This window comes from Canis aureus, chromosome 29 (assembly GCF_053574225.1).
Source record: "Canis aureus isolate CA01 chromosome 29, VMU_Caureus_v.1.0, whole genome shotgun sequence".
NCBI lineage: Eukaryota > Metazoa > Chordata > Mammalia > Carnivora > Canidae > Canis > Canis aureus.
The window spans coordinates 29,765,596-29,790,921 of NC_135639.1; the positions used below are offsets into that span (position 1 = coordinate 29,765,596).

Below are 25,326 nucleotides of genomic sequence, written 5' to 3' on the forward strand. Positions count from 1 at the left end.
CCAGGATCTTCATCAGCAACCCTCACTTCAGCCGCTCGGGGTACACCATTTATATGGAAAACACGGGTTCGGGATCCCTGGGTGGCGCAGCGGTTTGGCGCCTGCCTTTGGCCCGGGGCACGATCCTGGAGTCCCGGGATCGAGTCCTGCATCGGGCTCCCGGCATGGAGCCTGCTTCTCCCTCTGCCTGTGTCTCTGCCTCTCTCTCTCTCTCTCTCTGACTATCATAAATAAATAAAAAATTAAAAAAAAAAAAGAAAGAAAACACGGGTTCTAGGCCGAGCCCCTAAGGTGCCCTGGCCTCCCAAAGGGATTGGGAGCTTTCATCAGGAAGTTCCAGCGTCGCGCTGCGGGGGCAACCGGGCCCTCGCGCGGGCGGTCTCCTCCCGGGGCGCGGGAACCCTCGCTCGGAAAGCCGGAGGGTGCGAAGGGGCGGGCGGGAGCCCGGCGGCCTGGGCTCCGATCCCAACTCGGGCCCTCTGCGAATGATTTCTTCTTTCTGGGCCGCAGGGGTTCAAGGCAGTGGGGCGCGGGCCGGGCTCGAACCCGCGGAACCGGCCTCCGCTCCCAGCCCCTCCCCCGGCGGGGCGGGGACGCGGGCGCTCACGTGACCACACCCGGAAGCGCGCCGCGGGCCCGCACGGCCGGGCGCGAGCAGGTACGGTCCCCGCCCTCCGCCCGCGCCGCCCCCCGCGGCCCCTCCGTGGGCGGCCGAGCTCCCCCGGCGCCCCCGCGAGCCCCGCGGCCTCCCGGAGGCGGGCGCCGGCCCCGCCCGGCTGCACGTCGGCTGCACGTCGCCCGCCCGGCCGGGGGCCCGCCGCTGCTCTGGACCCTGAGCCTCCTCGGCCGCGGGGTTGGCGGGCGCCCCCCGCCGGGCCCTCCGCCCGGTCGCCGTGAGCTTCGTGGGGTGCGGGGCGGAGCGGCCTGACCCGGCGGCTGCGGGCGGGCGGGCGGGGGGCGCTGACGCGGGGCTGGGCCTTCCCAGCGGGCCCGGCGCCGCCTGCTTGGAGCGGGACGGAGGGGAGAGCGGGGAAGCGCCAAGGGACGCGGGCGAGGTGCGCTTGGCAGCGGCCTTGGAATCAAACAGTGGAGCCTGGCGTCCGCGGAAAAGCATCTCCCCTTTCCTGGGAACGGGCCACCAGGGCTGGTCCCGCGGGCGATGCCAGGTCTCATGCTGCAAAAGATGCAGAGCCCCGAACTACCCTTTCTTGCCTCTTACTTGCGTACTACGTTTGGTTTCCTAATTGGGTTACAGCTTCCTGTGGTTCCTGCCTTGGATCCTCAAAATGTAAATGATTCTGGAGCCGGCGTGGTTCGCCCTGTTATTTGACAAAGGGCAGCTGGGAAGTAAGAACGGAAAATAAGCCCACTTCTACGTAAGAAAGCAGAGTTTGCTTCCCGCCTGGCTATTCTTCCACCGCAGCCCTAGGAGGTAGGGCAGGGGTTGGAGACTCCCAGGTCCAAGTGCCTCGGCCAAGCCGAAACTAGATCCGGGTGGGTCTCCCGCGCCTTTTGTTTGGGGTATTTCATGGTCCCAGGATTTCACCTCCTCCTCCCAGGAGGGCTTCCCTATGGGGCTGGGATGTGCTGCGCCGTTTCCAGTCTCTCCTAGCAAGATCCTTAGGGCAAGGTCGCTGACCACACCATGGTTCTGAGTGACCCACGGTAAAATGAGTGCCCGGAAGGAAACAGGAGGTGGAAATTAATGTTTGTGGGCCCCTGCTGTGTCCAAAGGACTGTGCTGGCCTGGTGTGTGTTGCGGGTTGCGGGTTGTGGGAAGGCAGGGTGGGTGGGATACAGGGCACCAGGCAGGCGCCTCCTGGCTGTGGGGTGTGTGTTCTAGAGAGACGTTTGACCACCGAGTCCTTCGCCAGCTTGTCCTCCCAGAGATGATCAGCAGTGAGATGAGAGGCTCAGCTTGCCCTCATGACCTCTCTGTTTTAGGCATTTGCAGGACCCTGGCTGCTGTGCCGCTCTCCATGAGCTGGTCATCGAATCTGTCTACTGCAGCCCTTTCTGAAACTGGCTGTCTGGAGGCTCTGCTGTTCATCTCAAGGTAGATGATCCTGCCTGGCCTGGGGGCAGAACCCAGGCATGCGCCACCCACTCCGGGGCAATGAGTGGTACACGGGCAGGGCAAGAGGCAGGCAGTGGACTGAGCCTTCCCTGGCTCTGCAGAGCCCTGTCCTCCCCAACCCCTGCCGCAGCTCTGCCTCCTGATGTCACCTTGCCTATTTTCTCCTTCCCTGCATCCAGGCCCTCACCAAGACCCAGGACTCTAAGCTACATCTCTTAAATCGGCCCCTTCCTCTCCTGGCCTCCGCCAAGAAGTGGGCCCTAATTACCTCCCACCAGGATCCTTAACCTCACCCACCTGTGCCCAGCATGTCACTCCTCACACCCTTCCCAGCCTCCAGGGGGTGCTGCTGCTGACCACAGCCTCCATTCTGTAGCCCACCATTGCCCAGCACACACACTCCTTCCCCATCAGGCTGGCCCCTGTAGCCCCCCTCTCTTCCTCCCCGGCTTTGTCACACTCACCTGGGTGTCCCAGAGCCACCTCTTCCTGGTCCACCTGCCCTCAGCCAGCAACCTTGACTTCACACTCCATTGTTCTCCCAGTCTCTGCCTTCTGTTTAGCAATTCCATGGGAATAGGCTGCATTCTTTTCCACTGTGAAGGAACCACCCTGAGGCTAGGTGCTATGAACTAATTAGAGTTGATAAACCAACTGGAGATTTGGGAGGAATTCACTAAGTGCCACTAAGTTGGCTGGACCTATCAGGTATCCTGAAGAGGATAACTGAAACTGAGACCTCAAGATACAATGATCCTATTGAAACTGGACATCCACTCAGGGGGGCAGAGCAGAGTTTTCTGGTCATCGTCACGTCTCAGCACACGTACAACGTGATCTCATCTGTGTGGCACACTGAGGGGCAGAAGATGTGAAGCCCCTGCCTGGGGTTTTCTCAGCTGCAAGTAGCTGGCCTGAGAACCCTGGCCTCCCCTGGCTTGGGCGGGCTGCCCCAGGAGTTGAGAGGATCAATGTTTTGCTGCACACCAGGAGTGAAAGGCACGGTGTGGGAAGCTCTGGATTAAGAGTCTCCCCATTGATGAATAATGAAACACATTTTGTATAATCAGGCATTAAAACATGTAGCACAGAAGGTGTGGGTGGTGGGGAAAGTGATTTGGGAGGGCCACGGTCCTGGTGGATGCAGCGGAGGAAGCCGCAGCTAAACAGATGTGAATGAACTGTGGACAAGGTTAGGCAGCCTCTGTTTCCACCCAGAGCAGAAGGAGCTTGGGAATGAAGTTCCGTCACAGTGAACCCACCACTGGGGGGGTGGGTTGGAACTTGTCTCCTGGAGCTGTCTTTTCCTCAAGGAGGAACACATTTCTGAAGTGCCCAGTGGGAGGTGCCTTGGCCTCCCTCCATTCTAGACCAGGTGCTGACCACCCTGAGCCACGCACGATACTCGCTGCCTCTCCTGTGCAGTTGATTCCATGTCCAGATCAGGAGCGGGGTCCTTCTGTCTATTTGGTGCAGGTAGGCCCATGAAGAGCCTGACACTCTGGTGAGAAGTACTGGAAGACGTGGAAGCAAGAGCCCCAGCCTTAGGCCCGGATTTAGATCCCAGTGGCTCTGCTACTCCAAGCTGTAATAAGTCTTGCACCAGGAAGTGGGAGTAACTCAAGATTCCTGCCTCCTCAGGGGCCTGGGAGGGTATGACAGAATAACAGCAGGAAGGCCCCTGTCGTGGTGCCTGGTGCCCAGTGAGGGCTCAGTAGGTGATTGCAGGGGCAGGCTGAGCTTATGGGTGAAGGGGCTGGGAGGTGACCTTGGCCTTGCTTCTTCTTGCCAGATGAAGTGCGTCTTGGTGGCCACAGAAGGTGCAGAGGTCCTCTTCTATTGGACAGATGAGGAGTTTGAGGCAAGTCTGCGGCTGAAGTTTGGGCAGTCGGAGAATGAGGACGAAGAGGTGAGTGCAGGGTAGGGAGGGAAGAGCACAGAACTAGCAGGAAGTGGGAGAATCTGCCCGCCCACCCCGAGGAACTGAGACGGTGGTGCCTGTGGCCCAGAGTCCTGCACACCCAGCTGCTCGTCCTCTGAGGTTGGCCCCTTGATGCTCTCAACTTAGTGACCTCACCCCTACTCCACCAGGGCTCATCAGGCTAAATGAGAGCAGGAGAAGGAGGTATAATTTTAATCACACAACAGGGACGTTTGGTGTTCCTAATTTCTTTACCTGAAAAGTTTAGCATAAGCTTAACATAATCAATTTTTTAAACGGCTATGTACTGACATACTGTACACTGAACATTCTCAAAGGGTACAATTTGACACACACACCTGTGATTCTGTCACAGTCAATAAAATAAACATATTTTTGTCCCAAAACCTGTGACCCCTCCCTCACCTCCCCCAATCTGAGCAGCTACCAATCTGCTTTCTATCATAACAGAGGAGTTTGTATTTCTTAGGCTTTTATGTAAACGAAATCACACATTATATACACAAGGTTTGGGTTTGGTTTTGGTCTGGCTTCTTTCTCGCAGCATAATTTTGAGATTTATCCGCGTTATAGCACGTATCAGTAGTTATTCCTTCTCGTTGCTGAGGGGAGGCAGTCTGTTGTGTAGGCACACCACTGTGTATCCGTGTACCTGTTGGTGGTAACTGTGTTCAGCGTTTGACTCTTCCGAATAAAGCAAGTGTGAACATTCACTCTCAGGTCTTTATGTGGACATCGCCTTTCACTTTTCTTGAATAAATACCTAGGGTAGAATGGCTAGATCGTGTAGGTATATGTTAAACTTTGTGAGAAACGGCCAGATTTTGCCAGAAGGGTTGTATCATATGATAGCCCGCTACTCGTGTATGAGAATTCCACTTCTTCCATTCCCTCCCTAACGCTTGGGGTGTGGTCTTTTTAATTTTAGCCGTTCTAACAGGTGTCTCTCGGAATCTCGTTGCCTTAATTTTCATGTCCTATTGGCTGATGACTTTGACATCATTTCATGAGCTTATTTGCCCTCTATCTTTTTTAATTGCAGTCAGTTCAAATTTCACCCATCTTTTTATTGGGTAGGTTATTTCTTATTGTTCTTCCTGAGTTTTGAGAGTGTTACATATGTAGTTTGGAGCAAGTCCTTTATTAGGTAAGTGTTTTGCGAATATTTTCTTCCAGTCTGTGTTTTATCTTCACATCCATTAACCTGTATTTTGTGAAAAGCGGAAGTTTTTCATTTTGATAACTCCTGTGAATCCATGTTTTGCTTTTAGGGAATCACACTTTTGGTGTCATATCTGAGAAATCTTTGCCCAACACAAGATCACAGAGTTTTCCCTGTATTGTCTTCTGGAACTTTTATCTTTGTAGCTTTTATATTAGATCTAATGATCCATTTTGAATTTTTATATATGATGTAAAGTATGGATTAAAATTTATGTTTTGTATGTAGATGTCCAGGGTAGCTTTGAAATATTTCAGCTCAGAGATAGTTGTAATTTTCACTTGTAATTTCTATTCTACATTTTAAAGGAGTATTGTATTTTGGACATTTTTTCCAGATGAATTTTGGATTAAAAATTTTTGCAGGGAAAGCAGCAGAGAGAGTTCTCACATTTCTGCAGCAGCACAGACTGGTGGCCTGCCAGTCCCCTTCTCGCTCTGCTGGGCTTAATCACCAGCTGAGCCAGTTCCGCTTCAGCAGGTTAATCCACCTCAACATCACCAATATTCTTGTCACAGACTTTAGGAATAAAGATATCAGAGATCATGACATTTTAGTGGTTTTATTTAAGCTAAAAAACAAGTCTGTCTCTTAGGCTCTTTTATTTTTAGCAGTCAATGCATACATTTTTAAAACATTATTTATTATAGAGAGAGAAAGTATGAGTGGGTAGAGGGAGACAGAAAGAATCTCAGACTCCCCAACTGAGTGTTGAGCTAGATGCGGGGCTTGATCCCAGGACCCTGAGATCACAACCTGAGCCAAAATCAAGAGTCTGATGCTTAACCAACTGAGCCACCCAGGCGCCCTGATACTTACAGTTTTTTAAAGAATTTTTACGTATTTTCATTCTTAAACTATTTTAATTAGGTCAATTGAAGAAGCAAACTATCAGCAGACCTCTGTATCTCCAGAACCTGCCATAATATTGGCATAAAGTCACTTAATATATAGGTGAATGAATGAATAAAACAAAAGAAGCAAGTTATGTGATAGTGTTTATCTTCCACATTATTAAAAATCTTGTAAAGAAAAAAATTCCTGATTTTTCAGTTCCTAAATGACTAATGTAAAGAAAAAAATGCCTTCAAAATTTTATTTTTTATGTACCTAACATTTCTTTTTTTTCTGAGTCTATAAATAACATGAATTAATTGTAGGAAATTTGGAAATACAGAGAAATCGTTTTTAAATGACCCATAATTCTAGTACCAGAGCCATTAGCTCTTCTACATATTTCCTTTGGGTCTTTATCTTTTATGCATAGTTGGGATCATACCGCATTTACAGTTTTATTTCCTGTTTTTCCCACTTGCCATTATATCAAAACAGTATTCCTTTTTGTTAAATATTCTCAAAAGCATAAATCTTAATGGAAGCATTATATTCCAGTGTACAAATAAATGTATCATTTATCTGACCGTGTTTCCCATACTAGACGTGTATATTGCTTCTAGTTTGCTAAAACTATTGCTGTAGGGAACATTTATGCTTGAATTTGATCCCACATCCCATTATTTCCTTAGGATAATTTTCTATAAATAGAAACATTGATTCAAAAGCCATTCAGAGATAATGTACCACTTTATAATTCCAAGTAATAGTTATTCCTTTACACTCCATCTACGCCAAATATTTTCATCTTCCCTAGCCTTTTAAAAAAAATTCTTGCTACCTGCAGAAAAAGCAACTACTTTAAAAATGGAGTTGCTGTACACAATCTAGATTTTTTTAAGTGACTTTCTGTTAACCTAATTCATTCATGACAGCTCAAGAAAATTGTGGTGCATGAATAATTCAACAAATGTTTGCCTATGTGGAGGGATATTCATTCAACGCATGTTAATTGAGAACATACTGTGTACCAGCCTTCCGGGGGTGAATCAGTGAAATAGCAACAGGAGCCTGCTCTCGCAGAACTTAGGGCTGGGAAGGGATGATACACGGTGACCCAGGTGCCCATAAACACAGGAGAGAGGCCAGCAGAGCTGAGACCCAGGTGGGGCACAGGAACCACTGCTAAAGCTTGCCAAGCAGACCCCGGAGCAGCAGGACCCAGCTCGGTTGCCAATCAGTTGCTGAGCACTGAGAAGGTTGGAAGGAAATTCGCACTACTGTGCTGCTGATGGAGTTCCTGTGGTAAATGCTGCCATTGCTCCAGCAGGCTGCCTGTTTTTCTTTTCAAGGCAGGGTCTTCCTCCTCTCCTTCCAGATTTCACAAGCTCAGGATTTGGCTTTCTCTGTATTTCAGTCAAGACTCCCAAGGTGACATGGGGAACGTCAGCTATCCCCTGTCTTCCCCTTGCAGTGAGGCAGGTTTGAGTGGCGACCATTCTGCTGGCTTTATGCCAGTTGTATTCCCAGATTTTTCAATAGATTTGTCCAGTTTCTCTTGGTTTTATTTGTTGTGTTCCTTATTTTGGGGGGCAGAGAGAACAGTTGGAAGAAGAGCTTGTACAAGGGAAGGTTGGCTTGTTAGGGAGATCAGGACAGTCCAGAAGCATAACAAGGAGGGATGGTCCCTCATACTCTCTCTGCCAGAAGGAATAACTAACAGCGTAGCATTGACTTTCTTAATGTTTTTTTTTTCAATACTTTGTTTTTTTATGCATTTTTTTTTAATTTTTATTTATTTTATGATAGTCACGGGGGGGGGGGGGGGTGGGCAGAGACACAGGCAGAGGGAGAAGCAGGCTCCATGCACCGGGAGCCCGATGTGGGATTCGATCCCGGGTCTCCAGGATCGTGCCCTGGGCCTAAGGCAGGCGCCAAACCGCTGCGCCACCCAGGGATCCCTTTTATGCATTTTTAAATACAGACCATTCACAACTTTTTTTTTAACATAGTATCAGAGGAATTTCCCATGTCATCAAAACACTCCAATATTTTAGATGGCTATATATCCTTCCATCATTTAGGTGAGCACTGGGTGCTGGGCATTTCTGTTTTTTACAGTTGCTTGCTGCTGTAAATTATACTGTAGTGAACATCATTGTGTGTGGGTCTTTGCCCTATCCCTGCTCATTTTTTTTAGGACATGTTCCCCCAAAGTAGACTTAACTCCAACAAAAAGCATGGACTTTGGGACACATAGAGAACTTCCTTAGAGTTCGTCTATTCTCCATTAAATGCCCCCCAGACATTCCAGTGTGGAGAGGTGACCTCAGTCCTTACTGTTTCTTTCTAGATTCAGAGATGGAAGGGCACAGAAATCTGGCTGAGCCTTCCCAGCCTTTTCTAACTGCCACCCATGGTGTAGGGGGCAGTGTCCTCTTGCCCTCTTCTCTGTCAGGACCGTGGTGCCTTCTAGGCAGGTCTAAAACTGTGAAGACCCTTGCTGGGGAGGCCTGGGTCCTGTCCATTCCTCTGTCGCTGGGGTCTGGCAGTCTGAGCAGCATTCTTTCCTTCCCATCCTGCAGCTTCCTGCCCTGGAGGACCAGCTCAGCACCCTCCTGGCTCCAGTCATCATCTCCTCCATGACTATGCTGGAGAAGCTCTCAGATACGTACACCTGCTTCTCCACAGAAAACGGCAGCTCTCTGTATGTTCTTCACCTGGTGAGTGTGTAGCCCAAGCCCATGTCCCTCTTCCCTATGCTCCATGGGCTGTCCACACACCTCTCCCTTACCTCAAATTTTAGACTCCTTTAGAAGGCAAAAGCCACGCCTTCCCTGAACCCCTGGGGCTCTAAGCCTCCCCTCTCCATCCCCGAGGATCAGGACCGGTGCAGGGTCCCTGGGGCTAGCTGACACCCACCCCCTCTGCTTACAGTTTGGAGAATGCCTGTTCATTGCCATTAATGGAGACCGCAGTGAGGGTGAGGGGGACCTGCGGCAGAAGCTGTGCGTGCTCAAGTACCTGTTTGAGGTCCACTTTGGGCTGGTCACCGTGGATGGCCAGCTCATCCGGAAGGAGTAAGTCCTCCTGTGGTCCCCTCTGAGTCCTATGCTAAGCACCTTCTTGAGGCCTTGCTATGTGTGCCTGGCCTCTCTGAAGCTGTTCACCTACTCCCTGTCCCTGGCTCCTTCCTGGGTCTTTCTACCTGGCTTCATATTGTAGGTCTTGGGGGGCAGGGGCAGCCGGAGAAGTGAAATGGTCTGTTCAAGCATCCCGCTCCACGTCCATTGTACAGCCTGGCCCTTCCGTGCTTGGCGGCCTCTGCCGCTCCTTTGCCCACGTCACAGGAGCTCGCCCAGCCCCAAAGAGAGCTATGCTCCTGTGGTTGAAGGTGGGGACAAGCAGCTTTCTCAGGGTCTTCTTTACTCTGCCCCCAGGCTGCGTCCCCCAGACCTGGAGCAGCGTGTCCAAGTGTGGGAGCATTTCCAGAGCCTGCTGTGGACCTATGGCCGCCTGCGGGAGCAGGAGCAGTGCTTCGCTGTGGAGGTGACTGCAGGGTGTGGGAGTGCTCAGGCCCCAGGAGAGTCAGGTCGGAGGGCTCGGGAACTTTTGGGCCATGTTTTGACTCGCACATCCCTATTTGTGAGTGCCTTGTCATAGGCAGACCACCAAACTGTTGCATTTCAAAGGTTGCCCTTTGTGGCCACCCGGTGGGTTAGATGCTCTGCTGTGTTCCCTATGATAAAACAGTGAGATCCTAGGTAAAATAGGCTTTTTAGTGCAATTTTGGGCTCACAGTAAATTACAGAAATTCTGAAGATAACCCTCAATTCTGACCTCCCCGCCCCAAAATTATATTGAGCTGAAACTAGTGTGGAAAAGTAGTGAAAACTAAGCAACACTGAAGGCAAGATTGCCTGAGTGCAGATGGTGATAACACACCATTACAACATCTGGTTGTAACCAGAACACTAACTTTGGTCCTCAGCTGTGAGGGGAGCTGAGCCTGAGACTCCCTGCATCAAGCCCAGACCTACCACTCCCTGGCTCCCTGTGTAGACAAACACAGATTTTCTCCAGAGTGGTGGTTCTCACCCTTACTGTACATCCGAATCATCTAGTCTTGTTAGGTAAAGGTTGCCAGGCCTCACTTTTCTCATAGTAGGGTGGTATGAGGATCTTTTTTAAAAGATTTTATTTAAGAGAGAGAGAGCACAAGCCAGGGGAAGAGGGAGAAGCAGCCTCCCCACTGAAGAGGGAACCTGATGCGCGGCTCAAATCCCAGGACCCTGGGATCATGACCTGAGCCGAAGGCAGCAGCCCAACTGACTGAGCCACCCAGACACCCTAAAATTTGCATTTCTGACAACTTTGCTGGTGAAGCTGGTATGCTGGTCCAGGAACTGCACTTTGAAAGCTACTGCTTTAGAGGACAGGTCCAGAGCAAATAAATATGAGCTCACAATTAACAGATGCACAAGGACATGAGCCACCACAAGTGAGAGGAAAATCAGTCAGCAATAGATTTAGATCCCAGGGAGCTTGATATACTGGAATTATTAGGTACAGAATATAAAATAACTTTGAAATATTTAAACATGTAAAAACTAGAGGAGAACTCATGTAGATATTTTAGAAATAAAAACATAATTGTTAAAAACCTCAAGGGATGGGTTAAATAGTAGATGAGACATAACTAGAAAGAGAATAAGTGAACTGGAAAATAGATCTGAAGGATTCATTTTCACGCCCCACTCACTCCTCTGATAAATGTATAGTACCTACTGTATGCTAAGAGGTGTGCCAGGCCCTGGGAACAGAGATGAGTAAAGACACAATCCATGCCCTTGAGAGGAAATCAGCCATACAAATACACCTGAAAATACAATAAAGCATCCTGGGCGCTGCCACATTGGGTTTCCCATCCACATCTACAGTGGCACAAAGGATGGCATGGTCAGCTCTTTCTGAGACATCTGGAAAAGCTTCTTGTAAGAGATGGCCTAATGCAGTTAGAATAAAATCCAGAACCTACCAGGCCCTGTATAATAAGCTGCTGCTGCAGGACTCACCCCACCCTCATCTCATGTCCCTCAGCCCTTGCTCATTGTGTACTGGCCACCCAGGACTTCTTTGCATTTCAGGAGTACTTGACATTAATTCTGTCCAGTTCGGATATTTAGCTACATTTGGCTATTGAACATTTGAAATATAGTTTGTCCAAATTGAGTTACATCGTCCATGTAGAATATATACTGGATTTTGATGACTTAGTACAGAAAAGGAGTGTCAAACATTCCATTGATAATGCTTTTATAATATATGTTAAGGTGATAAGATTTTAGATATATTGAGTAAATAAATTATTAAAATTAACTTCACCTATTTCTTTTTACTTTTTAAATGTAGTTATTAGCAAATTTTAAGTTATGCATAGGGCTTGCCTTATATATCAGTTGGAAAGCACTGCTCCAAACTCTCTTCCCATCTCAGGGCCTTTGCATATGCTCTTTTCTCGGCCTGCAGCATTCTCCCCCTCCACTCTCTCTGACAGGATTTCCTGTTCTTTAGATATCAGTTTAGAGGTCACTTCCTCAAGGACATTTTCCTTGGACACCCTACCCAAGCAGGCGTTGTTCCGTACCAGGTGTTTCCTACACAGCACTTATTAGAGTTGGCAGCTTTTTGCATATTGTCTGTCTCACCCAGTAAAGTCTAGTGACCAGATCATAAGCCCCAGGAAGGCTGCCCCAAGTCACCCTGTTCCCAAGTGACTGGCAAATAGCATCCATTCAGCATGAACCAAGCGAATATACCCAGCACCCACCCAGGACCTGGCACAGGGGAGGGTGGCAGGTGACCTGGCTTCCTTTCCCTGCCCGCCAGGCTGTGGAGCGGCTGATTCACCCACAGCTCTGTGAGCTGTGCATAGAAGCCCTGGAGCGGCACGTCATCCAGGCAGTCAACTCCAGCCCCGAGAGGGCCGGCGAGGAGGCCCTGCACGCCTTCCTGCTCGTGCACTCCAAGCTGCTGGCCTTCTACTCCAGGTGAGCTCTGGTCCTGGCAGGCGGGGTGGCCCAGACTCCTACCCCTTATTCCCTCTGCCTGGAAAGCACCACCTCCCCAGCCAAGAAGACCTTCGGGACCCATCTCTTCCCTATGATGCTCTGCTGTGTTCCCTATGATAAAGAGTTAAGCAACTTACTTAACTCTTCAGTTCTTGACACTCTCTGCTCATTCTCTTCTCTGAATTAGGTCTTCCTGGAACACTGCCTCCAAATCTGAATCTTAGAACTTCCCCACTGGTCCCCAGTGCTTTCACATTGGTCCAGATTTTTTTTTTCTTTCACACGCCAAGTTTTATTTTAAAAATTAATGAACTAGTTAATTTTATTTGTACCTTGCCTTTCTCCAAGAAGGATGAAGCTAGCCGACACGTTCATAAATTCCGAGAGCAGGGGCGATGCTCCAGATTCCCTCAGCCTGCCTACCCTGGGTGCTGACAGCTGTACATTCTCTCTGCAGCCACAATGCCAGCCCCCTGCGCCCAGCCGACCTCCTCGCCCTCATTCTCCTGGTCCAGGATCTCTACCCCAGTGAGAGCACAGTGGACGATGATGACCCTCAGGTCTGGGGCCGGCTCCATGGGCAGCTCTGAAACCCAGTCTGGCAGGTTGCTGGGGAGGCTGTATTTCTGCATCACAGTTCTGGGCATGTGGTTGGCCTAGACTTCCCGTTGTTTTCAGGTGTAACAGATTCTAGAATGCATGAGATTTAATCAGTGAAAAGTACAGATTTTCAGAGTACTTACCTCTCTAAGCCTTGATTCCCTTATCTGTGCAATGGGATAAAGGTTGTTTGGAGGAGTAAAGGGCACAGTTTAACTAGGGCACAACCAATGCCTGGGGTGCTTGTAGGTGCTAGCCACTACCATCGCCAACATTGGCCCCATTATTGGTGGTGGTTTGGTTGCCAGTGTGTTGGAATTTGGGGAATTTTGGTGGTTCTTGAGAAAGACTAGGCCACCTGGAATGGAAACATCTGTGGAAAGTGAGGATGCCCACCCAGGGCTGCATGGTGGCAGTGGGAGGCACAGGGGTTATAGGGCTCCTCCGTGGGGAGAAGGGATGGAATGGAGGAGCCATTCAGAGGAGCTCTAACTGGGTCTCCCTTGCCCATGGCAGCCTTCTCCACGGAAGCCCCGGTCCAGCCAGAGCATCCCTGTGCAGCAGACCTGGAGCCCTGGTTCCACAGCCCAGCCCAGGAGGAGTTCCGGAACAACTGTGTGTGCTCTGTGCCCACCATGTGGAGGGGAGAGGAGCCCAAGGTTGAGCCCATTAGGAGAGGCTCTCCCGGCCCTCAGCTCAAGGTGCCCTCTTCTCCCTCCCAGGAGACTGACAGCTTCTCCCTCCCTGAGGAGTACTTCACACCAGCTCCTTCTCCTGGGGAGCAGAGTTCAGGTGAGGCCTGGGCAGGAACAGGAGGAGGCCCAGGCACAGACACCCAGATTCCTAGAGCACAGGATGCCGCCTGCAGGTCCCCTTCTGCCCACCCTGCCAGCTCCAGTGTGAATGAAAGTGCAGCCACTCAAATGAGACCTAAAGCTGTGTGACAAGCTGATTTCATTTAAAAATTCATCTCCCCTAGGTGTATTCTCTGTTTTTTGGGGGGTAATCAATAAGAAACTAAAATTAAGTAATAATAGTTTGTTTTCAAGTATATAATGACTTTCAAGTATAATTGAATACAAATATTCAATTTATATACCTGTTTTTCCAGATTATGTGGGTGAGTGAACAATAAAAAGAGATACAAAATATTCAAAATGTTGCTAACAAAACAATAGATAAGATTGCCGAGAAAAAAGCCAAAATCTGTCCTGTTGTAGCCTCTTTGAAGTTCTTGGGAAGAAGGAATGATTGTATCGTTTGTGTGACCTAATAGAAGAAGGCCAGGGTTTCGGAAGACATTTCTCAGGGACTGAGTTTTGTTTCTAGTTTAGGTTTTTTTTTTTAAGATTTTTAAAATTTGTTCATTCATGAGAGACAGAAAGAGGGGAAGAGACACAGGCAGATAGAGAAGCAGGTTCCCTGCGGGGAGCCCGATGCAGGACTCAATCCCAGGACCCCAGGACCACAACCTGAGCCAAAAGCAAATGCTCAACCACTAAGCCACCCAGGCACCCTCTGGGGACTAAGTTTTGAAATGAATTTGCTCTGTGGTGTCCTTAAACCACTGGTTCTCAACCCTGGCTGCACATTAGAATCACCCAGGCCACTTCAGCCAAACCGGTTAAGCTGTAGCCCGAGGGCTGGGACCCAGATGTGAATACTTCTAGAAACTTGCCCCGTGTGGCTTGTGAGCCTCAGAGTAGGAACCAGCACTGCACAGATGTAGGTTAGATAGTGGTTCTCAGCCTTGCCAGCCCTCCCCCATGTTCTCACCTAGGGATCTTTAAAAACCACTGAAGCTGGGCTTGCCTGTGCCAGAGATTCAAACTTAATTGGTCTGGGACGTGGCCTAGCTTCCAGATTTTTAAAAGCTCTCATGTGCAGCCACAGTTGAAAACCAGCAGGTTAGATGTTCTTAACTTTAAGTCTTTGGATGGGCTACCAGGAACCTGGAACCAGGGACCTCTGAGATTGTGCACCAACTCCTGTGGGCTTGCACATCTCTCCAGGGCTGGGTTCTGTAGCTACCCTCGAGTCTGTAAGCTCTCCAGGAGCCCAGAACACATCAAAAAACACCACTCTGGGGTGATCACCAAGGCTCCTTTTTCTTCTTACTACTCCCTTCCCTCATTCATCACAGTCCTCCTCCTGGCCTCTTTCTCCATGGTTAGTTTTTATGCCTCCGAGCTGTAAATAATGCCATTTCAGTGCCTGGAACTCACCGCTTACAAAAGGCTTGAAGTTGTACTCATTCATTTGTAAATCAGGTGTTCAAAACGTAGAAACAGGCTTCCCAAGAGAAATATGATTATAAATGGTAGTTATTTGCAATGAAATATAAGGGAGAAGAGTATTATTACAAACATGTAATATTTCAAATACGTAGTGGGTTCAGTAAGCTTTTGTGAGCTCTGCTGGGAAAAGAGATGTGCTCAATTCTGGGCATAGTAGGTGCTCAGTAAAAGTTTGCTGATTGAATAAGTGTGCTGCCTCTTGGGGAAGAGGCCCTGTGGTAGACAGGGAGAAACCTGATGGAGTGAGAGGGTGGAATCAAGGAGGGGGCTCAGGGGGCTGAGGAGAACATGCCTCACCTCCCCCCTGCCATCCTCAGGAGCCTGCACCCAACAGCGGGCCCTGGGGAGCAACTCTTCCCCAGGCCGCTTTAGCTATGAGACTGTACAGTGCACCCTGCACTGCTGGCCTGGGGTCAGATGAGATGAGCAGGGCAGTACTGCTCCAGCCCCCACTTGGTGCCCTTGTACCTGCCAGGTCCTCTGCCCCTCCCCCCCCATTCTGACATGCCACTGGGCTGTTACTCACGTTTTCATTATCTATGTTACCTTATTTTTTGTGTCCTGTAGGTAGCACCGTCTGGCTGGATGAAGGCACCCCCCCAACTGATGCTCCTCAGGTCCAGGTGAGTTTCTCCCAGGAAAGGGAAGGCCCCCTGAGCACAGGGGGCTCTGAGGTGTCTCCTCCCCAGGACTCTGCACGAGGCTGGCCCTCCTCCTGTCACCTCAGGGCTGGTCAGCATGAGGACAGAGCTCATGCCAGGGGCCAGGGCCAGGCAGGTGGTGGACGAAGGGTGGCCTCATCTCCTGAGAGATCTCACCCTCCTCACTATTGTTGGGACTAAACATCCACTTTGATTTTTAATGATTTTTTCAAATGAGGAAATAAACATATTTGCTGTAGAAAAACTGGGAAGTATAAAAGTATGGAAAAGGAATAAAAATAATGCTCAGTCCTTCCCTCAGATGTACTATTAAGATCTTTGGGTGTTTCCTTCTGGTCTTCCCTCTGATTTTATATACATATAGGTACATATATGTGTGTGTGTGTGTGTGTGTGTACTGACACATATGGTGTATATATTTTTCCTTTTACCAAATTTGAATCCTAACGTACTTCATTACATTTCCTTAAGCATTTTTCCATTTATTCCGCACTGACTTTAAGAGTCCATCACATGCCTCTAATACTGATTTAGCAAATCTGCATAGCAACTAGTACATTGTTGCCAGCTTTTGGCTGTTACAACTAAGACTGTGACACCTCCCGGATGGACAAGGTCTTGGGGCATCTCTGGTGATTGAATTCTCTACTTTTTCCCACTAAAGCCTTTCTTATTTACTAAGGCTGGAGTCTTGCTCATTTAGTCCTTCTACACCTCAGTTTTCCCCATGGGACCTGCTGTCCGGATGCTGTGAGGTTGTGTAGAATGACCCTGTTATTGGAATGCTTTGGTCTCAGTGAAGGCCTGGGAGGGAGCTTCCCCCAGCCCTGACCTTTCCTGCCCCTTTATCCTCTTTTCTACCACCTTCCCCAGTTCTGTTCTCCGTGGGCCCTGCTTGCCATCCAGTCCTGACTCCAGGTGGAAGGGCTCAAGAGATGAGACGAACAGCAGGGCCATCACAACAGCGCAGGGATTTAAGAACTGGATTTTCTTGGAGCTAAAGTGTCTACCCCCTTGGTTCACAGGGAGACCATGAATGGGCAACCGTGGGTGGGCACATGAGGCAGAGGCCCAGCAGCTCCCCCACCCCAGCCCTCCCAGCGGCAGCTCTTCTCCACAGATCACTGAAGACAGCCTCCAGACACTGGTCCCTCACTCCCCAGTCGCTTCCCGCCCCAGAAGGATTTTCCTGGATGCCAACGTGAAAGAGAACCACTGCCCCATGGTGCCCCACACTGTGTACTGCCTGCCCCTGTGGCCAGGCATCAACATGGTGCTCCTGACCAAGGTGGGAGCAACCCCCATCAACCTCAGCCATGCCCCAGCCCTGACACCTTCCCACAAGGTACCCCTGTTCTTCCTGCCCTGTACTTCTTCCCCTAGGGCCCCAGCACCCCCCTGGCCCTTGTTCTATACCAGCTGCTGGAGGGGTTTTCTCTCCTGGAGAAGAAGCTGAAGGAGGGGCAGGAGGCCGGGAACACCCTGCGCTCCCACCCCCTCATGGGGGACCTGCGTCAGAGGATGGACAAGTTTGTCAAGAATCGTGGGGGGCAAGAGATTCAGGTAAGATCTGATTTCCGAATATGCCAGCCTCCAGGAGAGGAGGCAGGGCCGGGTGGAGGGGGGGTCTGTTCTGTCCATGCTAGGTGAGGGGCCGAAGCTCTGGTTCCTGCTGCTGCCCCACCATAGGCCTGTGACCCTCATCATGAAATGATAACAGAAACTCAGTATTTTCAGAGCATTTTGGTGGGAGTTTGGCAGGATATGAATTCTAATTCCTGTATTTTATGTGAGGAAACCAGGGCTCAGATTACTCAGTGAGGGCCAGCGGCCGGGGCCCGGCACCCCTCACAGTCTGGCAGCTCACACACAAGTGCAGGACACAGCCAACACCCCACCTCAGGGGCCCAGAGTCCAGGTCAGAGATGAAGCCTGGTGAGGCATAAACAGTAGAAACACATAGTCTCTGGGGAGCCTGGAAGGAGTTTGGGAGGGGTAGATCACCCAGGGGAAGCAGCTGGTCGTGTTTGGGTCTGTCTGAGGACCCAGGATTCACTGTGGCTGCCATACATGTGCATCTGAAAATGAGGAGAAGGATTGGAGGAGACTGAGCAAGTGAGTGAAGCTCAGACTCAGACCTAGATGCTGCTCTGAGGAGTGCTCCCAGCGTCTCATGGTGCGCCAGGCCACCACAGTGAACACTGGGGGTAGAATGCAAGGTCCCCCTTTAAGGAGCTTGCCAGGGCCCCACCTTAGCACCCCAGTGCCTACCCCATGGCCGCACCTCTTTGGGATGTCCCTCTGACAGCATTAGTCCAGCAAGGCAGTGAGCCCAGTGCTTGCTGCATGGAAACTGCTCTTGAAAGGGATGCCTGCTGAGTGAAGAGAATGGTGGGTATGGTGAGATGCAGGGAACTGGGGGGGGTACCCCAGAAAGCTGCCAGAAAGCCAGCTTTCGACTGTGTGTTGAGCCTAAATATTGAAGCAGTCGGAGGGTGTGGGTCCCCTCTTAGAGCCCAACGTCACAAGGGGCTCCCCTGGACGTCACCGTGGGGCCATCGTCAGGAAGCCACCCTGTCCCTCATCCTACAGAGCACCTGGCTGGAGTTCAAGAGCAAGGCTTTCTCCAGAAGCGAACCTGGATCGTCCTGGGAGTGAGTGGTCAGCTCTGAGGATGGGGAGAGTCATCTGGACAGAGGGGCAGTTTCCTCCAGGCCAAGAGGGAGAGGAGGATGCTCAGGAAGGAGGGGCTTCCCAGAGAGAGGAGTCCATCCGGGCCGCAGATGCTGGAGGGAGACTGGGAGGTAGAAGGGCTGCAGGTGGAGCAGAGGCCAAGTTCCCACCCAGCTTCAGCCCTGAAGGGTACACCTCCCCTCATTTCTGCATAAACCATGGGATGGGGTGAGATTCCAGGAGCTTCGACCACATTGGGGGAAACCAGTGGGGGGACGGGCTCCTTCCTGTCCCTCTGAGGACAAGGGTGTGCTTCAGCAGCTGCGTCTGTCACTGGTCTGGAACAGGGGCGCCCATGGGATGAGTGCGGCCCTGAGTGTGTGTCCTCCGCTCGCATGCGGATGGCCCACCCTCCGGGCCCTTCCTGCGGTCATGCTCCCCTCTCTGGGCACCAGGCTGCTCCAGGCGTGTGCGAAGGTGAAGCGGCAGCTTTGTGCCATCTACCGGCTCAGCTTCCTGACCACGGCTCCCGGCCGGGGGGGCCCGCACCTGCCCCAGCAGCTGCAGCACCAGGTCCAGGCCACCATGCAGTAAGTGCGGGTGGGGCCCTGGGGAGCCAGAGTGGCGGGGGGGGGGGGGGGCACCGCGGGGGTGGGCACCGCACCACAGCCCGCCTCCCCGCTTCCTCGGCAGAGAAAAGCTGATGGACTGGAGGGAATTCTTGTTGGTGAAGAGTAGGAGGAACGTCACCATGGTGTCATATCCTCACGCCGAGCCCCTCACACCCCCTCACCTGCCTGCTCGGTAGGACTTCTGGGAAAGGGCGGGTGTACTCCACTGCCTCAGCTCCTTTACTCCAAAGGAGAATAGGAAATATCGTCATGGGTGGCTTGTCTGTAGGAAGGCTCCAAGACGGAAATTTCACAAATCCCTGCTGTCTCATGGTTACATCATAAAAGCTTTGGCAATTGTTGATGTTGACGTCCAGCCAGCAAAGTGGTAGCAGGTGTTCCAGGACGGACAGGGGTCCTGGGGTCAGGTAGGTAGGCAGGCCATGCCCTCCTTAGAAGTTACAGTACGCAGTGGAACACGAAGGCTCTGAGAAGGCCTGCACCAAATATGCTTATCCCTGTTTAAAAAACCTTGTCCAAGACCTATTTGGCCCTTTTATTATGGAATACTAGGTTTATCAAATACTGATTTCTCCTAGAACTTCACATAAAGCAGCTTTTCCTATAGTAAGACCTCAGAATGCATGTGAAAGGGATGACAGAGGCCCTCTTCAGCCACCAGCCACCACCCTGCCATGTTTGTTGGCTCTTCCCTGTCTAGTAGGAACCATCCAGCTTCACAAGGTGAAGTGTGGAGACATGAATAAAACCACGCCGAGGGGTGTGGGTTAGGCAGTCAGCCAGGCTCATGCATTAGCTAGGTAGCTCTGCTCTACGCCAGCCTCACCGTGTATGTGATTTCAACTCCTCCCTCATGAAAATGATAAAGTATGAGCATACACTATTCCTGTTGGGTCGAGAATCCCCGGGTTAGATGGGCTAGTGTTAAGGGATCCGCTGTATGTGCATCGTAGCATTTCACAGGGTTGGAGGGTTCAGAGGTAAAACGCTCCCGGAAGACAGGGATCCTTGGTGGGGGCTGACATGGCAGCTGTGGGGAGAAGGGGGTATATGGCAGGCCTGGCCTCTGGACTCTGCTGCTGAGCCATGCCGGAAGCCTAGGTGGAGGCTGGAGTAGCACCCTCCCTGGTCCCTGGCTTTTTGAGCACCTTAACTCAATCTTCACCTACCTAGAAGACTTCCCAGGCTTGGTGCATTTTATCTACGTGGACCGTACGACTGGCCAGATGGTGGCCCCTTCCCTCAGCAGCAGTAAGAGGATTTCATCAGAGTTGGGCAGGGGCCCTCTGGCTGCCTTCGTCAGAACCAAGGTAACCATCACCTGGCCCGGGTACCCTTTACCCCCTCTCCCCCGTCAGATGAGGCCTGCCAGCCTGACCCCTGTCCAGGAGGCTGATGCCTCCCAGCCTTGGGACCTCTGTGAAGCCTGGAGCACACCTGCCTTAACCCTTACTGTACTCTTCTGTCAGCGTCTGCACCCAGCTGGCCCACAGGCTCCTAAGGATAGCAGCTGGTCCTCTCTCTCTAGGGTCCTGGCACCCAGGGCCACACGGGGCCTTCCTGGGTATATTCTAATGTACCTGAATGAGCTCGTCTGGGCGGTAAGGTCAGAGGGAGAACTAGCCAGGACCTAACGTTGTGCCTGACATAAATAAGTCCCAGGAAGTATTTGTTGAATTAACTCAAATGGAAAGAAGAGACCCCAGGTCAATCAGTTTGAATATAGGATTTAACACCACGTGGTTTGTACTAAAGAATCATTGTCTGAGGGTTCTTGTATTCTCTTTAATGGACTCATGGCAAACTAGTATGTGCATGTTTATATATTAGTATGTGTCGTAGGTGGTATAGCATAGACTTAGATTTGTCTCGATAAAGTATACACTAATGGTTAAAATCAAGAGAGTGACAGAAGGCAGTCCAGCCCTGTCTTTTCCTGGCCATGTGGCCTGGGGCTGTACTTAGTCTGAGTGGCCATGTGTTTATCTGTAAAGGAGGCTAGTGATACCATTGACGTTCTCGAGTGGCAATGATTACAGACACCTCAGATGCCATTTGTTAAATACTTAGCATGATATGTGGCACAAAGATAGACGGAATTCATGGAGCATTCCCTGGTATCAGCCTCTCCAGCCATCTTTCTGGAGGTTGTTGGGGTTCTCTGACTGCATTTCCTTGCATTTTTCTGTGTAGTTTGTTGCCGTTGGTCATTATCACAGATCATTCCGTAGATGCAGTTGTGTTTACCCACTTTTTCACTCTCTATCTGATGCATTTCCTCATGTCATTAATTCTTTATAAACAGGATTCTTAACAAGTCCACAATAGTCCATCATGTGGATGTAACATAATTTCCTTAGCCATTTCCCCAATGTTGAACAGTTAGATTGTTTCCAGGCTCTCGGGGTCATAAATAATTCTGCAGGACACACCTTTGTGCATCCATCTTTGTCCTCGTCTCTGATTATTTTCTCAATATGGATTCCCAGAAATGGAATTACTAAGTCAAATGGGAGGAATGTTTTTAAGGTTATTGATACATGTTGTCAAATTGCTTTCTTGAAAATACAGCAAATCCATGTATTTGTTTGCAGATGTAATTAGACATTATGCTGTAGTCAGGCTTGCCGTGAATCATGCATGCCTTCCCCTGAGCTTTTCCAGCCCCAGGAAATGGAGGAGTCAGGCTGTCTCTGCCTGTCCTCCCTCGGGCAGGTCACAGGCAGCATCAGAAAGTCCTTGGATTAGGCCAGAGACTATCACCCAGGGGATATAAGGCACATTGTCCCTTGGTTACTGTGTTTGTGTTGGACCTCTTGGTGAGCCCTAGTTGGGACTTTACCCCTGGAGCAGAGGACAGGCCTGGCTCAGGGTACTCTGTGTGTCCAAACACTTGACAGCACCTCCCTGGCATAGAACCTATGGCAGAGACACCTGGCCCTGGAGGGGACTGGGTGAGTGGGTGGCCCTGGACAGCAGGAGGGGTTTCCAGGTGACCACACACTTACCTCCCTTTGTGTTAACTAATGGTGTCCTTGGCTATTTTCTGGGCTGAATGATAAGTTTACTAATTTATGGCTTCTGTGCATAGTAAAAGTCACTTGAGGTGTTTCTACGTATATTTTATTGTCATGGTAATGGTGGAGGGTAGTCCGCCCACCCATCCAATAATGATTTCTTTTTGAGCTCCCACTCTGATCCAGGCCATGCCCCGGCACTAAGAAAACGGGTGAGCAGAAGCAGCCCCTGGCTTTCCAGGAGCTCCTCCTCTGGGCGCTGTTCTTCCAGAGGCGAGAGCCTGAGCCCGGGGCCTGCTGTGGGGAGAGGGCCGACCCCGCAGGCCCTGGTGAGGCCCAGGAAGGCCACGAGCACTCTCTCTCCCCGCCCCCAGGTCTGGTCTCTGATCCGGCTGGCACGCAGATACCTGCAGAAGGGCTATACCACGCTGCTGTTCCGGGAGGGGGACTTCTGCTTCTCCTACTTCCTGTGGTTCGAGAACGAGATGGTGGGTATGGCCAGGTCCTGGAGCAGGACAGTCCCGAAGTGCTTTCCTGTCTGCTCGCTCCGAGGTCCCTCCCTTCTGCGCTGTGTTCAGTCTTCTGTCTCTTCACCTCTTCTCGTCCCTGGCGGAGCTGACAGGGAAGCGTGGCCATTGGGCCCCAGACATCAGAGGTCCCACTGTCGTGTCTGCTTTGTGACTCTTCCAGCAGCTCTCTGAAAACTCGTGCTGTCATCCAAGGCAGCGCCCAGGTCACCCACGAGCAGATGGACACAGGCCCCATGAGAAAGGCCGCTCGTGTGTGCTTCCATGTCATCATCCGCACTTAGGGAGCATGGCACGCTGTCGTTCCCATTGTAGAGGCAGATAAACTGATGTTCAAAGCAGTTAGGCAGCCTTCCAAGGTGAAGATGACAGTATGGCCTCCTGGCCCGGTTCTTGTCTCTAGACCTCATACTACAGTGTAAGCATAGGTCGTGGGAGTTCACTGGCTGTTTCTCTCTCTCCCTCTCTTCCTTTTCCTGTTTCTCTGTTTTCTCCTCACTTGTCACTAAGTCAGTGTTCCGGCTCTCTGCGTTGCTTCTGCCCCTCAAGTTCCTGCCGGCGCCCACCAGGCCCTGCCCTCTCCTGCTCCTGGCAGCAACCCGCCTTCACTCTGCCCTGAGGGCGATAGCCAGCATCTTCCAGAGTGCAGGTGCTTACGGGCTCTCTCCCAGCCTCCCAGCCTGTGCCGTGGTTAGGGCGGGTATCACTGGCCCCATTGTATAGATAGAAACACTGATGCCTTGACATCAGATGCCTTGGCCATGGCCACTGGGGTCATAAATGATGAGGCCAGACCCCAGGCTCAGGTCTCCTGGCCCGCAGGCTCCCGTCTGCACTCCATGTCCAGGATGTGTGTACAGCCTTTACCTGAGCTTCTGGGTGGTGACAGGGCCTTGTGTGCGTGACTGGCCCTGATGGAGTGATAGACCAATGGAGGGCTGTGGGGGCAGAGCCAGCTGTGAAGGCTGGCACCTGTGCTGTCTTGGGCAGCCACTCAGCACACTGAGTGCACCTCCTTGTCTGCAGGACGGGCCCCAGAGTGCCCATGAGAGTGTGGAGAGGAACCCACATGACTGAGCCCGAAACAGGGGACTGCCCTGCAAATCTTAATTCCATTCTCTTCCTTTTTGTACCCTGGGTATTTCAATGGCTTTCAAAGCAAAGACTTGGGCCTTTTGACAATGCCTAGCCCTTGGAGACCCTGCATGAAACCTCCCAGAGTCACCCTCCCGGCAGCCCTCCCGAGCTTGTACTTGTCACTGGTCTAGGTCCGTGCACTGATAGATGTGAGCTACCACATGTGTACCAGGCAGGACACGCAGAACTTTATATGCATCACCTCCAGTGTTCACTGGGAGCTTACTGTTATTCCCACTTCAGAGATGAGAGAACGAAGTAAAAAGAGGTTCAAGCAGCGAGCATTCACCAGGCGGGGCTGAGCCAGGCTTGAACTTGGTGTCTGACTCCTGCTCGTATTCTTTCCACCATACCATCACCTCCCCATTTAAGACCGTCTTCCTCTTCCTCAGGGGTACAAACTCCAGATAATAGAGGTGCCTGTCCTCTCAGATGACTCGGCCTCCATCGGCGTGCTGGGAGGAGACTACTACAGGTGACCCTGATGCACAAGGCTGCTGGGAACAGTGGGTGCCCAGCTAAGTGCCTGTCCCCCATAGGGGAGCAGCTCCTCCTTTGGGAATGCCTCCCAAGAAGCCCTCAGTGGAAGCTCCTTCCTGCCCAGCCCCGTGTTCAGTGAGAGAGGGGTGCGTGGGGAACACACCTGGGTTTCTGCCCATCTCTGGTTGCCTCACTCTTGGCAGCATCTGTCAGTATGTGTGGTGGGGCCCTCAGGCTTCCCTGCTGGCTCTGTGGCATCCCTCAGCCTGGACACTGCCAGACTCCATGTGGAGTGGGAGCCCAGAGGGGTGGACCATTCAGCCCAGGGCTGAGCCTCGTGCAGTTAGGTCCACAAGGGGTGGGAGGGCTTTGCTGGCCAGGTGCTGGGCTGCTCTGACTGCGTTCCTGAATCCTGCCCCGCCCCCCCTCTTTTTCCAGGAAGCTCCTTCGCTACTATAGCAAGGGCCACCCCGCTGAGGCTGTCAAGTGCCACGAGCTGCTGGCCCTCCACCTGTCTGTCATCCCCACGGATGTGCTAGTGCAGCAGGCCAGCGAGCTGGCCCGGCGCCTGTGGGAGACCTCCCGTATCCCCTTGCTCTAGGCCAGGGCGCACTGCCCTGGTGCAGTCTGTGCCCAGCCCTGGTACCCATGCATAGCCCCCACCTAGGAATAGGACAACCCTCCTCCCAGGTCTCTTAAAGAAATCACCTAGATTGGTCTCCCTTTCAGGTACCAAACCCCCAAATCCTTCTCTTTGGGGAAGGAGGGAGGCCAAGGTGGAGTTCCCTGGGTCTCCACAAAACAATGGTGGCTGTGAGGTTAGAACGGATTCAGCTGCTTTCAGAGCTGCCTCTCCATTTATCACCGGGAGACAGGAAGTCCCCAGTGCCTGCAGGTGCCTGAAGATACCTCCTTTATGCTTCTCCTAGAGTGGAGAAAGAGCGCCCTCAGGAACACATTCCTCTCCCCAAATGAAAGGTGCTGCCTTGGCTGGGTGGGAATTCCATCTGTGCCACTTTCTCTCTGCAGTCTGGGCAGGTTTCCTACACTCCAAACCTGTTTGCCCACGTTTAGAGGGATGGCACCCACCTCTTAGGGTGGTTGTGAGGACTGCCCGACACACAGCAAGTGCTAAATAAAGGCTGGTTGTGGTTA

The 25,326-nt window shown here is 51.4% G+C and overlaps 1 protein-coding gene across 8 annotated transcripts; it reads left to right on the forward strand.

Moving 5' to 3' along the window:
• The first annotated feature begins 591 nt into the window (after window positions 1–591).
• Window positions 592–25,326, forward strand: HPS1 (HPS1 biogenesis of lysosomal organelles complex 3 subunit 1). 8 transcript variants are annotated; one of them, XR_013368108.1, is made up of 22 exons: window positions 592–658; window positions 1,256–1,432; window positions 1,945–2,056; window positions 3,870–3,986; window positions 8,661–8,798; window positions 9,013–9,155; window positions 9,516–9,624; window positions 11,965–12,125; window positions 12,604–12,706; window positions 13,263–13,361; window positions 13,469–13,538; window positions 15,611–15,666; window positions 16,826–16,993; window positions 17,089–17,268; window positions 18,298–18,359; window positions 18,834–18,968; window positions 19,072–19,136; window positions 20,175–20,320; window positions 22,402–22,515; window positions 23,069–23,203; window positions 24,084–24,166; window positions 24,610–24,654. XR_013368108.1 is itself a non-coding variant. In XM_077878053.1 (22 exons), exons 4-21 carry the CDS (start codon window positions 3,870–3,872, stop codon window positions 24,125–24,127), a joined length of 2,049 nt encoding a protein of 682 aa, XP_077734179.1. In that variant the 5' UTR covers window positions 592–658; window positions 1,256–1,432; window positions 1,945–2,056; the 3' UTR covers window positions 24,128–24,166; window positions 24,610–24,747. The 8 variants fall into 8 exon arrangements, 6 of the variants coding, with proteins under 6 accessions (XP_077734179.1, XP_077734176.1, XP_077734180.1 ...); XM_077878053.1 differs by having other exon boundaries at window positions 23,065–23,203; window positions 24,610–24,747; XM_077878050.1 differs by lacking the exon at window positions 23,069–23,203 and having other exon boundaries at window positions 24,610–25,326.